This window comes from Monodon monoceros, unplaced genomic scaffold (genome assembly GCF_005190385.1).
Source record: "Monodon monoceros isolate NGI ecotype Baffin Bay Population unplaced genomic scaffold, NGI_Narwhal_1 Super_Scaffold_11, whole genome shotgun sequence".
Classification (NCBI taxonomy): domain Eukaryota; kingdom Metazoa; phylum Chordata; class Mammalia; order Artiodactyla; family Monodontidae; genus Monodon; species Monodon monoceros.
In genome coordinates this window covers 15,772,555-15,787,147 of record NW_021703767.1, presented here as the reverse complement: position 1 = coordinate 15,787,147, position 14,593 = coordinate 15,772,555, and the positions used below count along the sequence as shown (strand labels likewise).

General features: G+C 38.2%; 1 protein-coding gene across 1 annotated transcript in view; it reads right to left on the bottom strand.

Moving 5' to 3' along the window:
- The window catches only part of LTN1 (listerin E3 ubiquitin protein ligase 1), a 64,770-nt gene extending 50,509 nt beyond the window's left edge, over window positions 1-14,261 (bottom strand). The window contains exons 1-6 of the mRNA XM_029214369.1: window positions 14,135-14,261; window positions 8,864-9,067; window positions 8,245-8,343; window positions 7,497-7,727; window positions 5,065-5,117; window positions 4,173-4,353 (exon numbers count right to left, since the gene is read on the bottom strand). Of these exons, the coding sequence (XP_029070202.1) occupies window positions 4,173-4,353; window positions 5,065-5,117; window positions 7,497-7,727; window positions 8,245-8,343; window positions 8,864-9,067; window positions 14,135-14,176 (810 nt within the window). The 5' untranslated portion in view covers window positions 14,177-14,261. The remainder of the gene's footprint in view (window positions 1-4,172; window positions 4,354-5,064; window positions 5,118-7,496; window positions 7,728-8,244; window positions 8,344-8,863; window positions 9,068-14,134) is intronic.
- Window positions 14,262-14,593: the final 332 nt, after the last annotated feature.

Below are 14,593 nucleotides of genomic sequence, written 5' to 3'. Positions count from 1 at the left end.
AAAGCAGAAGATAGGGAATTCCTTGACAGTCCAGAGATTAGGACTCAGCACTTTCACTGCTGGTACCCTGGTTCAATCCCTGGTTGGGGAACTATGGTCCCACAAGCCAAGTGGTGCGGCCAAATAAAAATAAAGAAAAAAAAGAAGAAGAACTACAAATGGCCAATAAACACATTAAAAGATGTTCAATACCATTAGCCATCAGGGAAATGCAAATTAAAACCACAATGTAAAGTCTCTACCCCAGAGGTCAGCAAACATTTTCTTTAAAGAGCCAGAAAACAAATATTTTAAGCTTTGCAAGCCATACAGACTGTGTTGCAACTACTTTGTTCTGCTATGTTAGCACAAAGCAGCCACATACAACACAAAAACGATTTACAAAAACAGGTCACGGGGCTTCCCTGGTGGTGCAGTGGTTGAGAGTCCGCCTGCCGATGCAGGGGACACGGGTTCGTGCCCCGGTCTGGGAAGATCCCACATGCCACGGAGCGGCTGGACCCGTGAGCCATGGCCGCTGAGGCTGTGCATCCGGAGCCTGTGCTCCGCAACGGGAGAGGCCACAACAGTGAGAGGCCCGTGTACCGCAAAAAAAACACAACAACAACAAAAAAAACAAAACAGGTCAGGTGTGCCAGATTTTGACCCATGAGCTGTAATTTGCCGATCCCCGATGCCACACCCAAGAGAATGACTTAAAACAACGGACAATATTGAAGTAAAGATATGGAACTAAAAATTTCATACACTGCTGATTAAGAGTGTAAAATAGTATAACCACTTTGAAATACTGATACAAGCAACAACAAAGAATCTTAAAAACATTACGCTGAGCAAAAGAAAGCCAGATACAGGGAATTCCCTGGTGGTCCAGTGGTTAGGACTCTGCACTCTCACTGGCGAGGGCCCAGGTTCAATCCCTGGTTGGTAAACTAAAATCCCACAAGCTGTGCAGCAGGGCAAGAAAAGAAAAGAAAAGAGAAGAAAAGAAAAGAAGCCAGATACAGAGTAATATATGGCTCCATTTATATGAAAACCTAAAAAAGACAAATCGAATCTGTAAGTGACAGAAAAGTAGATAAATAGTTGCCTAGGTTAAGGGAGAGGATGACTTGCAGGGACACAAGGAACCAATTTTTGAGTGATAAAGATGTTTTACTTCTTGATTGTAGTGGTTATGTGGGTATGTACATGAAGATGAGTGTATACATCTGTCAAATCTTAAACTGTAAGCTTAAAATGACTGCATTTTATTGTATGTAAATCATACCTTAATAAAAGTTGTTTAAAAAGATATTCTAGGATATTTTTTAAATACCTGAATAAATTGTGAGATAATTTTAACATCAGGTTCAATAACCTAAAAACAGCAAGTCTCCCCAAATCATTCAGTGGAACCCCAATCAAAATTCCAGTTAGATGTTATTTTTGAGGAATTCAATAAATTTACTTAAATTTATACAGAAGAATAAAGTTCTAAAACAACTTAGTCTTGAAGATGAAGAAAAGAGTGCCTCCCCTGAGCAATTATTAGGACATATCATAATGTCATTTTAACAGTGGTACTGGCGTAAGAAGAAACAAAGACTAATAGATCAGAAGATAGAGTTTTGAGAAAAACTCATGAACATATGGGAACTTAATATACCGTAATGGCAGGACCATAAATCAATAGGGAGAGAATGAACAGTTTAACTAGGTGATGTTAGGAAAAGTGGCTCACTGTACATGAAGAGAAATGTAACTAGATCTCCACTTAACACCACATAAAAAGGTGGGTTACTGATGGATTAAAAACTTCATATGAAAGATAAAACTAAAGAGATTAAAAGATATAACTGTTAAGAAAGATATAACTATTAAAAAAGGATATAGCTGTTTAAAAAGATATAACTATTAAATATAACAATATTTTTATGGTTTAAAAGTGAGAAAGGCCTTCATAAGGCAAAATCAGTGGTTTTGATTATATCAAAATTAAGATTTCTTTATAAAAGAGGACACATGAAAGGTGACAGAATGGGAGATTATTTACAATGCCTAAAAATGACAAAAGGACTAATATTTAAAATATACAAGGAACTCCAGTAAAATAAGAAAAAGAGAACTCCAACAGAAAAAAAGGGGTGAAGATATGAATAAGTAGTTTACAGAGGAAACACAAAAATCTAAAAAGCTTATGAAGAGATGTTAAAAGTCACGAGTTAGCAGAGTAATTAAAATTAAAGAAAGGTATCATTTGAACTCCTAATTAGACTACTGAAAAATAGGAAGTTGAATGATGCCCAGCCCTGGCTACACTATAAGGATATATAGTAGTCATCATGTATTGATAGTTGGGCCTAGACTAATGCAGCCAATCAGGTAAGCAATCTGGCACTACTTCAGAAAATTAAGTACGCCTATACTCTTTGACTCAGCAATTCAGAAATTAAGAGAATTTCAGAAAAAGAATTCTCACAGATCTGGAGATACATGAATGAAGATGCTCACTGCTGCCTTATTTGTGAGAGCAGGGAGTCGAAGGCAATCAGGGTGTCTATCACTGGGGGAATGAACAGGTAAAATGGAATGTATGCAAACTTCTGAGTACTACACATCAGTTAGAAGCCATGGGCCAGATATACATACAGGAATGTAATGGATTTAAATATCTTAGTACTTTTTAAAAAACTACTGGGACTTCCCTGGTGGTCCAGTGGGTAAGACCCCGTGCTCCCAATGCAGGGGGCCTGGGTTTGATCCCTGGTCGGGGAACTAGATCCTGCATGCATGTCACAACTAAGAGCTCACATGCTGCAACTAAAAGACCCTGAGAGCTTGGGACTTCCCTGGTGGCGCAGTGGTTAAGAATCTGCCTCCCAATGCAGGCGACACAGGTTCGAGCCCTCGCCCAGGAAGATCCCACATGCTGCAGAGCAACTAAGCCCGTGCGCCACAACTACTGAGCCTGCGCTCTAGAGCCCGCGTGCCGCAACTACTGAAGCCCTCACACCTACAGTGCAAGGAAGAGTAGCCCCCACTCGCCGCAACTGGAGAAAGCCCACGCGCAGCAAAGAAAACCCAACACGGTCAAAAAAATAATTAATTAATTAATTAATTTTAAAAAAGATCCCGCATGCCGCAACTAAGACCCGGCGCAGCCTAAATAAATAAATAAATATTTCTTTAAACAAACAAACAAAAAGTACATGTATAAAAATTAAAGGGCTTCCCTGGTGGCACAGTGGTTGAGAGTCCTCCTGCCGGTTCAGGGGACACGGGTTCGTGCCCCAGTCCGGGAAGATCCCACATGCCGCGGAGCGGCTGGGCCCGTGAGCCATGGCCGCTGAGCCTGCGCATCCGGAGCCTGTGCTCCGCAACGGGAGAGGCCACAACAGTGAGAGGCCCGCGTACCACAAAAAAAAAAAAAAAAAATTAAAAAAGCTACTAAAAAGCAATAAATGGGATGAAATATAACACAGTATCATTAGTATCATTTATGTGAATTAAAAACACATGCAAAAAGGCTGTGACATGCCTAACAGAGAAAATTAGATAAACTTCATTCAGGCATGATATCTAGTGCTGTTGTGTAGGAATTCAAAGTTAGTGAATCAACAATATACATTAAATAAGGTGTCTTTAAACAGATACACATAAAACAAGGTTATGTACTAACCAACTGTCAAAAATGTCGTGACAAGAGACTAACAGGAGCCTAAGCCTGCATTTCCCCTAAGAGTGATGCTTCGGTGTTCACTAATTCAGTGTTCGTGGACTTCACAGAATATAATCACAGTAAGTAATGAGAATCAACTGCACAGACGAAAGCACATACATTAATCACACTTAGAACGGGCAGCTGGTGGAGGTGGAAAATGGAGACAGACAGACAAAAGGGAAAAAATAAATACATTAAAAGGAAAAGACTTGCACACACCCAGCAGTTTTAAGGTGCCATGAACACAGGAAGATGATGATTCAACTCTGAATCTGAGGTCCAAACAACTAAATAAAAAAATGAAAATACAAGAACATTCTAGTAAGAGAGGTAATTCAGTCCCACCACAAAAATGTGTCTGCAGAATTTTAAACATAAACAATAAACATAAAGCCTAAATAAAAAATAACAAGATCAGGGGAGAAAAAGGAATCAGAGGAATGTCTTAAAATAAAAAAGATTAAGATACCTGAGGTATACTGTGTTTTCCATACTTCCAAAACTTATTCTGTGATAAAAGAGACTTAAATTTCTCCTCCAGAGAATCAAGTTCATTATCGGGTAGGAGGCAAAGCAATTTTTTCAATGCCAATAAGGAACAAGTTACAACCCGATAGAATTTAGCTTCTCTTTCTTCCTCTGGAATAGTTCTTGATATAAAAAGAAAATAAATACATATAAGGATTGAGAATAAGACAAACTACATATTCAGCACTTCTATTTTAAATGTTTTATCATTGAATATCTACCAAAGTTGCTTTATCTCTATATTCATTCTCCCTGTGCCAAACCCCCGCAAAATACATAGAATTTTAATCACATATTATTCGAATAATAAAAGGTGAAAGTAAATCAAGAGTTGTGGCTTGAAATAAGTGTGCATGTACACTGCTCTCAGTAGCAGTTAATTGGATGATTAGAGAATAAATAACACTGCACCTAAGATTACTTTCCCTTACAGATTCTTAATAGTTTGATTAGAACACAAGAGTAAAAAGTAAATGGAACATCTTACTATTCTTACAATAGAACTATTCATAGTTCTTCAACTATTTTCATCCAGACCTTAAAATGGTTCCTGCTATGACTGTCAAAAGGCAAATGTGGAAAAAACCTAAAAACATCTCTTTGTAAAAGAACCAAACACATGCGTGCCCATATAATTCAAGTTAAATAGCGGGACAACTTGCAGGTAAAAGCACTTAAAACAGCACCTGGAAAATAGCACTATATTAAGTATTTTCACCTCTACATTTAGCATCCCTTTTTTAAAAAATGTCACATTGAAATTATCATCTTATTACCTATGAGTGAAACATAGTTTCACTTAACCTGAGTTACACAGAAACAATACAACTTACTGTGGGTCACTGAGTGTATCAGGTGTTTCTTTTATAAGATGATCCTGCAGCACCTATGGGGGGAAAAATGCCATAGACTTGAGATTTTATTGAATTGTCAGTGGTGAAGAGACAGAACATAAACTTCATCTTAACTAAAAGTTTTCATCCCCTTTCTCACAAAAGTAGTAAAATTAAGTAGCAAAACTAAAAGGTTTGAATTTTACCATTTTTTTCCCCTATCAATCCCCAAGGTTGGCACCTGCTGGGGTAAAGAAGGATAAGGTACTTCTTCCAAACACCTCCAGTTTCCACTGAGAGGAATTTTCCCTTAAATACTCCTGGCCTCTTGCTTCTCCATTCCTCTTGCACACAGCAGTGAAGTGAATGGGATGTCCGATTAGTAAGTTTGGGAGTGAATTAGGCTCTGCTTTCCTCACCCCTCTTTTTTGAGCACCTCCCTGCTCACAGAGTACACACATTGTGCTCTACTCCATCATGGAGGAAGGTTTAAGGCTCCATTTGAAATGCTGAGTAAGTCTGCTTACTTCTGGGGTACAGTACTAGCAAGTCCACTGTTCCAGTATCAATTTTATCAGCAATAATAATAACCAACATTTACTGAGTTTTTCCATTTACCATGTATTGCTTTGAGCACATTCCATGCATTAATGAAATCCTCAAAACAACTCGATGAAGTACAAGTTAATTCCTACTTTAACAGATGAGGAAATGGAAGCACAGAAACTTGCCCATGGTCAAACACCCCAACTAATGGCAGAGTGGACTAGAACCCAGTGGTATGACCCAGAGCCCATGTTCTCTTACAGATACTATGACATTTTGATCTCATTTGCCTAACTCCTCTCTAATAAATTTGTTTTGAACTTAGGAAAGTTCAAAGCCAGTATCTGTATATCTGTGACACAGCCAACTAAAGGTAAAATAATGGAGGAAATAATCCACATATCCAATGATCAGTTACCCATCCATAATAAAACCAAGAACAAAAAAACAAACAAATAAACAAAACTATGAATAGCCAAATTAATTATCTCAAAATCCATTTTCTAAAACTCTTAAGTGTCCAAACTCATGATACTTCACTCATAACATTCATCACTTGATATTTTAAAGAAACCAATGATATTTAATTTATAGTTGGGATAGAGAACTCCCTTTGAGAGTATGATTAAACCTACAAACCCTAGGGAATTCCCTCGCAGTCCAGTGGCTCGGACTCAGCGCTTTCAAGGCTGGGGCCCTGGTTCAATCCCTGGTGCGGGAACTAAGATCCTACAAGCCGCGCGGGGTGGCCAAAAAAAACCACACAACTACAAACCATCACCCTAGAAAAACAACTCTGGTACAACAGAAAAATAAAGAATGTAAGAACCAAGAACTTCAAGGGGGAACTAGAATGCATGTGTGTGTAGAGATGTTGGGTGAAGAGATCAGATAGGTAAGAAGGGACCACATCATGCAGAGCCTTGTAGGCCAAGATAAGAAATCTGGACTTGTAAGTATAATGGGAAGCCACAGAAAGGTCGACTAACTGAAAGGAGGGAAGCAGGGAGAAAACAAGGGAGGAGGAGGGAAGGTGTTTAAGTAGGATTATACATAGGGTGCTATGGAAATATAAGAGTACTAAATAAAGAAATAAATGCAAGCATTATCTTTTTAAAAAAATTTTTACTTCTCCTCAATGGACTCACAGTCCATCTATTTTTATTTCTTGGTATAATACTAACAAATTGGCGTCTAGTTTTTTCCAGTCCATATATAAGGAATAGCAAAGAAGGAGAGAAAAAATGAGGAAGGACAGTATTGTGTACAAACTAAAAGCCACAAAAGTTATGGCTGATATCGGTCTGGCAAAACTGCTGGCCAAGTGTTGGAGAAACGTATATCTGTTAATGGGAGTATCATAAAAAACCGAGTAAATAAATATTAAAAAATAATAAATAAATAAACCTATTCTTAAAAAAAAACTGGGGAAAAATCCCAAATGTGTATTAAAATGAAAGAAGTTAAATAAACTGTTGTATATCTATATATACAAAGGAATACCAGGATGAAACAGATCTGTATACATGTATTGATTTGAAAATATGGGGAAAAAAAGTTTAGATTTGATTTATAGATGTATTCTTTTTTTAGATTATATATTACAAAGCACCTATCTAAATTTTTTTAGATACAGTAAATTAAAACATTAAAATAAACAGGGAAAACTTAAATCATTTAGAAAGATCCAATCCAAAAAGTTAATTATGTTTTAAAAAGCCAAAATGGTCAACTTTGACAAACACCATTTAAAAAACACAATCTTCCACTGAAAATATTTCACTTCTCATACCCTCACAATGCTAGGTAAAAGAGCTGCCTTTGTAATACGCTTTATATCCCTTAGATACTTTAAAAATAGATACAGAAAGGTTCCAAGGACTTACACTTGTAATTTCATCCTTACAAAATGCTATGGCTTCAGGTTGCTTGCTTGGAGGGAAAGCTGCTTCAAAGGCATCTTTTGCTGCAGATGCAGCTGGTGTGTAAGTATCACACTGAGCCATTAGCCAATAGCCCATTAAACTTTTTAAGTAAGGAGCCAAGTGTTTCTTAACTTTAAGGATAAGTTTTTCAAAAGCTTGCTGTGTGGCTTCTCGAACCCGGCGGTCATGATCCTATTGAAAATATAATATGGTTTAAAACAGCTCTAACCCATAAAAATAAATACTGACATTTCTGGGTATGCAATGAAGACCCATTAATAAGAATTCACCTATGCACAAAGCTAAACTAAAATCAATAATTATATTAAAAAACTGATTAATTTTTCCTTTTCCCAATGAGATAAAAATGACTGTATTCAAGATAGAGTCAGGGCTAAACCTGGAATAAATAAGCAATTCATTCTCATTCTTCTGCAGCAAGTATACAAAGAAATTACATTGTCAAAATTTACTATGACTTAAAAGTATCTAGGTAATTCTATAGTAAGGACCTAACAGACTCCTTTTTACAACCCAACATGATCCAATCTGCATAATAATATTGACATAACATTCCATAACCCTCATCAAAAATGAATCATATAAATTTGACAGTCCCCACAACTTCAACCAAAAACAAAAACAAAAAACACAAAAAACAAAACAAAAAACCACAACAGAAATAAACTAGTCAAGTCTTAATACTTACTAGTGAAATTTTGCAGAAAATTCTTGGCCAATATGGAAGAACTCCTTTTACAATTTCCGTGTCTCTCTCTGTACACATGGTTCCAAATTCCTGCATAGCCTAAAATAAATTATTAAAATCGTTAAGGATCAACAGCCATAATATTGGCTGTTGATTATATTTATGCTGTTCTAGAAACTTAGTCTATTTTATGTAACGTGAGAATACACCATCCCTGTTTGTGTCACATGGGACTAATCTGAAGAGTTCTTTATAGGTTACTATGGTAGAAACTTTTCAGTTGTTTTAAAAAATATATAAAACATACACAAACAAAAAAAACCCATTTAAAATTATAGAGTCAAAATTACATTACTTAATAGGAAAAAATGTAAAGCCAGAATTCCAAAGTGATTCTAAAAAGTGCAGAACAACAAACTAACTTATAACCCAGAAGATAAGTATAACCTAAAGTCTGTATCAGCAAAAAGTACAATTGTAAAAGTACTTATTAGTGATGATTCTTCATTTAAAAGTACTTATTAGTGATGATTCTTCATTCTTCTTTACATAAAATATGCCAATGACATTTTAACAAAAAGATTTTCTTGATCATTTTAATGAAAACAATAAAACTTGCTTTTAGTTTTGTCGTGACATCTTTCTTTGAAAGTTTTCGCAGCACCATTCGGAAATCAGAATCCACAAGACTGTCTATTTCTTCAGCTCCTTGAATAGCAGGAACATAGCCTAGGTCACTGTGAAATGTTCCAAAACCAATAAATCCAGGCACTGTTCCCTGTTCCTTGGCAAGGAGTTCTGCAGCTCGGCCACTGTTTGAAGGCTGGTAAGAAAGTAGGGAGAAAAAAAGTCAGAGTCAAGGAAGAGTTCAAAATTTAACTTTGAGTTCTTTGGAGTAATTACTTGACAATTCCCACAATGAAGCAAATTTCTATTTGAGGACTTTTTCCCCCTAGCCTATGCATCTATTGCAATGTTTGCCAAAGAAAAATATTTTTGTCACCAAGAATTTAACAATAATGATCCTAGGAGCTATTTCCTAGTTTCCTAAACATCAGAACCATGTTTTTAAAGTTGTGATTACAAGCCATTAGAGGCTCATGGGCCATGACAACATTTTAAAGAAATAGAACAAAATTTTAAAAATCAGAATGCATCACATATGGTAAGAATAAGTACTGTTTTATGAAATTTTTTATTTCCAACTTTTGTATAAATAGTATGTATACACATATATGTATACTGTGTAGTGATGCAAAATTAACTCATAAATGGATATCTCTTCATTCATCCACTCATTCAACAAATATTTATTAAGCAACTACCCTAGGACAAGTCTAATGATAGCAACTTCTAGACCAGGAGTTCCTTGTGGGCAGACACACTCATTTCCACATACCCAAAGCCTAACCAAATCTCTTTGGGCTAAAATGGTTACAAATTACATTAGTATGTACATAAAAATCAATACAATGATCAGGATATAAGATACACTCCTTTGTTTTGAAACACAGTCAGTGGCTTGTTTGATTGATACACAATATAGTAGCTTCCAGTACTAAACATTAAAGGATTCTTTGTGACAAAGAAAGAAAATACTTGAACTGTTGAAAGAAATTAATGTATTCATTGTCATCTAATAGGAAAATGTCTCAGTTCAATGTCCAGGATGACATCACAACCCATCTAAACTCATCTATTTCTTATTCCTCCGTAAGAATGTCTGAAAATCCAAATGTATGATTCAGTTTGTTCATACCTAGCAAAACTGTGTTTGGGAAAATCATTTATCAAGGAATAATAATCTGTACTACTTTCTAAACTGAAATGAGTGACCAGAAATGAAAATGATGGACTAGATATTTTTTCAAAACAGTGGCACTTGGCCTAATTTCAAAAAAGGTTCTCTATTTTAAAACTTTATTAAAATGAACTAACATTATTCAGTTTACCTTTCTCAATATTGATACATGAATAAAGAGCTACAAAGGAAGTTAGTGAATTATAATTCTGAAAACTATGATGACATTAAGACATTGGAGTTTTACCTATAATCTCATGTGTAAACAGTTTTATTATGAAACGGAATAATGAAATAGTATAAAAAGCTAAAAGCTAAAGGAGTCAAGGCTGAATTCTGAACTGACCTGAAGACCAGAGCTGACAGTGATAACTAAGTACAGAAAAGATATCAGATGTCCAGTTTCACAGAAACAAATTATTTTCAACTAATTGTATCTTTTTCTCAATGTCTACTTTGAACTTAAAATGTAGTTACTGTTTCTTGTTACCTTCTCCACTGTACGTGAGATGCTCATACCCACAGTTCAAAAATTAAGAACCTCGATACTATTTCTGGCAGTTAATTGTCTCTTTTTTTTTTTTTGCGGTACGCGGGCCTCTCACTGTTGTGGCCTCTCCCGCTGCGGGAGCACAGGCTCCGGACGTGCAGGCTCCGGGCGCGCAGGCTCAGCGGCCATGGCTCACGAGCCCAGCCGCTCCGCGGCATGTGGGATCTTCCCGGACCGGGCACGAACCCGCGTCCCCTGCATCGGCAGGCGGACTCTCAACCACTGCGCCACGAGGGAAGCCCGCAGTTAATTTTCTTATACTACACCTACTTCATTCTTTTGTGCCTGGCTTCTAGAGGTATAATATTTGAGGTGGCAATCCTGAGTCTACAGTTTAAAGACCAAATTCAGGAAGCTTTCGGGATCTTTCACCATCTGGCCTCGACCTCTCCAGTCATCTTTCTAACACTTTTTTCTTCCCTTGTCCCACTTCCTCCTCCCTGCTCCCTTTTGTTCCCACCATTTATGTTCTAGTTCCAAACTCAATACAAAGTTCCCCAAATATGTCATGCCTTTTCACAATCTGGTATTTTTATTCATTTTTTTCAAACAGCAAACACATTTTTTAAAAAAAAATTTCTATTGGAGTATAGTTGATTTACAATGTTGTGTTAGTTTCAGGTGTACAGCGAAGTGAATCAATTATACATATACATATATCCACTTTTTTTTTTTTTTAAGATTCTTTTCCCATACAGGCCATTACAGAGTATGTGAGTAGAGTTCCTTGTGCTACACAGCACGTTCTTATTAGTTATCCACAATTTGGTCTTTGTGTAATCTTTTCTCTCCCTGACAAACTCCCAGTTATCCCTGAAAACACATTCATGTTTTCAACGTTTGCCTCTCCGGTCAATCACCGTTCTTTTCTGTTCTCCCACTTTGCTTCTGATACCTGTATCATAATTCTTTAATATATTACAATTATTTGCTTACTTATCTATCATCAAACTAATAGTTCAAGAGCAGAAAATTTCTCTGTCATCTTTGAATACATGGCATTCAGTATTCAAGCTCTTCTGTTGAATGAATGACTGCCACTCTGAAGTTCAAATCCCAACTCCACAACTTCCTGACTACATGAATTTAGGCAAGTTAATTCTCAAAGCCTCAGAATCATCATCTTTAAAATGAGACAACAGTCACTAAATCATTACTTAGGTGTAGTCAAGATTAAACATAAGTTTTCAAACCACCATAATAATAATTGATTCCAGCAAGAATTATCAAAGGATGCTAAAAACCATTAAGTGAAAGTTTATGAGAGAACAGGTTATTCTGAAATTACTACTCCACATATTATTTGTTAATAGCCAATAAAAAGAGACACTTATACAATGGACATCACCTTAATCAAGTGATTACACATATACCACCAATAATGGGATTATGTGTCTCATTAATAAACAGACATTATGTGTCCCCGTGGTGTGAGAGGCACTGAGAAATTACACATCATCTATGAAGCATTTCTGTCAAAAACTGTTTAACCTGAATGTAATTATAAGGAACAATTAGACAAATCTAAGTTAAGCAAATCAATTGCCTAGACTCTTCCAAATTGTCCATGTCATAAAAGAATCTTCCTCCAAAAAAAGGCACTAGGAAAACTGCCTAGATCTAAATGATAGCTAAATGGAATGAGTGATCCTTTCATGGATCTTCGATGTTTTTTAAAATGCTATATCTAGGGACTTCGCTGGTGGTTCAGAGGTTAAGAATCCACCTGCCAATGCAGGGCACATGGGTTCGGTCCCTGGTCCGGGAAGATCCCACATACCGCAGAGCAACTAAGCCCGTGCACCACAACTACTGAGCCCGTGCTCTAGAACCCACAAGCCACAACTACTGAGCCCACGTGCCTCAACTCCTGAAGCCCGCGTGCCTAGAGCCCGTGCTCTGCAACAGAAGCCACTGCAATGAGAAGCCCGTGCATCACAACGAAGTGCAGCCCCTGCTCACTGCAACTAGAGAAAGCCCACGCGTACCAAGAGCCAAAAATAAATTTAAAAAAATTTTTAAATGCTATATCTAAATAAAACTTAGAGAGAACAATATTGAGATGACTACAGAAATCTGAATACGATAATGTATATTATTAGATAATAGTATTATACTGAAGTTGAATTTTCTGCATGTTATAATTGCTCACGGTTATGTAGAAGAATGGCACTGTTTTTAGAATATACATGCTGAAGTATTTAGAAGTTAAGGGTCATGATTTCTGCAACTACTTCTCATACGGTTCAGCAAAATACATATATTTAGAAAGAGAAAGCAAAAGTGACCAAAGATTTACAATTGGTAATTCTAGGTAAAGAATTATGAGTTGTTGCTAATATTTGGAATATTTCAAAAGTAAACATTGAGAAAATTTTTTAAAGTTAAATGAGGATGCAAGTAAAGCATTTAGGAGAGTACTAACACAAGGTAAGTTACTATTATCACTGTTACTATTATTAACCTCCAAAACAGATTAAGCGACAGATCTAAGAAAATGTGGTACTGGAATCACAAGAATTGTTTCACAAACAGGAAAAAAGCATCCTCATAAAATTAGACTGTGCCATAATAAACCTAGTACTATAAAAAATATCATTATGGCATCCCCAATCTTGTAGGTTTAGTCCACTCTGGGGTTTAAACAAGTATTTAGTGAACTTCTACTATATGCTAATCCTTGTTCCAGGCTCCGAGGATAACAGCAGCAGATAAAAACGCCTGCCTTCCTGATACTTATATCCTATACTAATATCCTAGTGAAGCAAGACAGTAAATGAAGCGGGACAGTCAACTAATATGTTAGAAGTCATAAATGCAACGGAATAAAATAAAGCAGGAAAGGAGAAAAGGGAGCGGGGTGGAGGGCTACAACTTAAAATAGGGTGATCACCGGAGACCTCACTGAGATATCTCGGGCAAAATTTGGAGGCACCTAACAAAAGAGCGTCGGGGAGCCTGCCAGGCAAGGTCAAGTTTCAGTGAAGAGATAAGCGTGGCCAGATGGAGTGAGCGAGGCGGAGGGAGTTCAAGATGGGGTCGGAAGTGGAAAGGGGCCGCAGCAGACCATGCACCGTGTATGTATCGTCGTAACGGCTTTAGCCTTTACCCCGAGGGATGTGGGCAGCCACAGCAGGTTTATGAGCGAAGGAGCGACATGATCCGAGATACCCTGCACACCAGGCTCACCTTAACTGCTTCCCACCCAATTCCCTTGTTCACCCCTGCCACCCTGGCCAGATAACCTTCCTCTTGAAGCCGACACGGAACCAATTCTTAATGAAAATGTTGGGTGAGGAGGATGTGCTCGGGTGGGGACAGCTCTGGCACGGAACATCTTTTCTCTTACGACTCCCCAATCTGCTCAGAGATAATCCACCCCGCCCGCGGGGACGCACACACAACAGAGAGGTCACACTCGACACGCAAACACACGCCTCCCCACAGCCGCGCTGCACACATCCTCCGGCCCTGCGCCGGGCGGAGCCAGCCACTGCGAGGCAAGGACTCCTAGGTTGGCTGGGCCACCCCGCACTCACCCTCAAGTTCCCCTTGGTCCTCTGCTTGTTCTTCCCGCCCATGGTCGCGGTCTCAGCGGCACTCTCAAACCTCAGGCCCCCAGTTGACACGGCCGGGCCACAACTTCCGGCCCCTTGGACCGGAAAAGGGCCCATAGGAACGCCTTCCCCTGTCCCACCCCTTCCGTCACCCACCCCGCCCACATGCCGCCCCACTTCCGCTCCCGCCTCCTGCCGCGTCCCTGGCCATCCGTGGCGGGATATGTCCCACTTGGAGCCACGCCCATCTGAGTTGACGTGACCCCTGCCCAATAGGAAGCCAAGCATAGCGCTAAATCCTGCTTCTTCCCTTTCCTGCAGCAAAGATTTGTTCCCTGCTTAGCGGGTAGGAGATCGGCATGGGCCATAAGGGAGGTGTTTTCATACAAGGGTAGCAATAGAATGACACAGTAGTGGCTGAAGGAAGATGGGACAATGTTA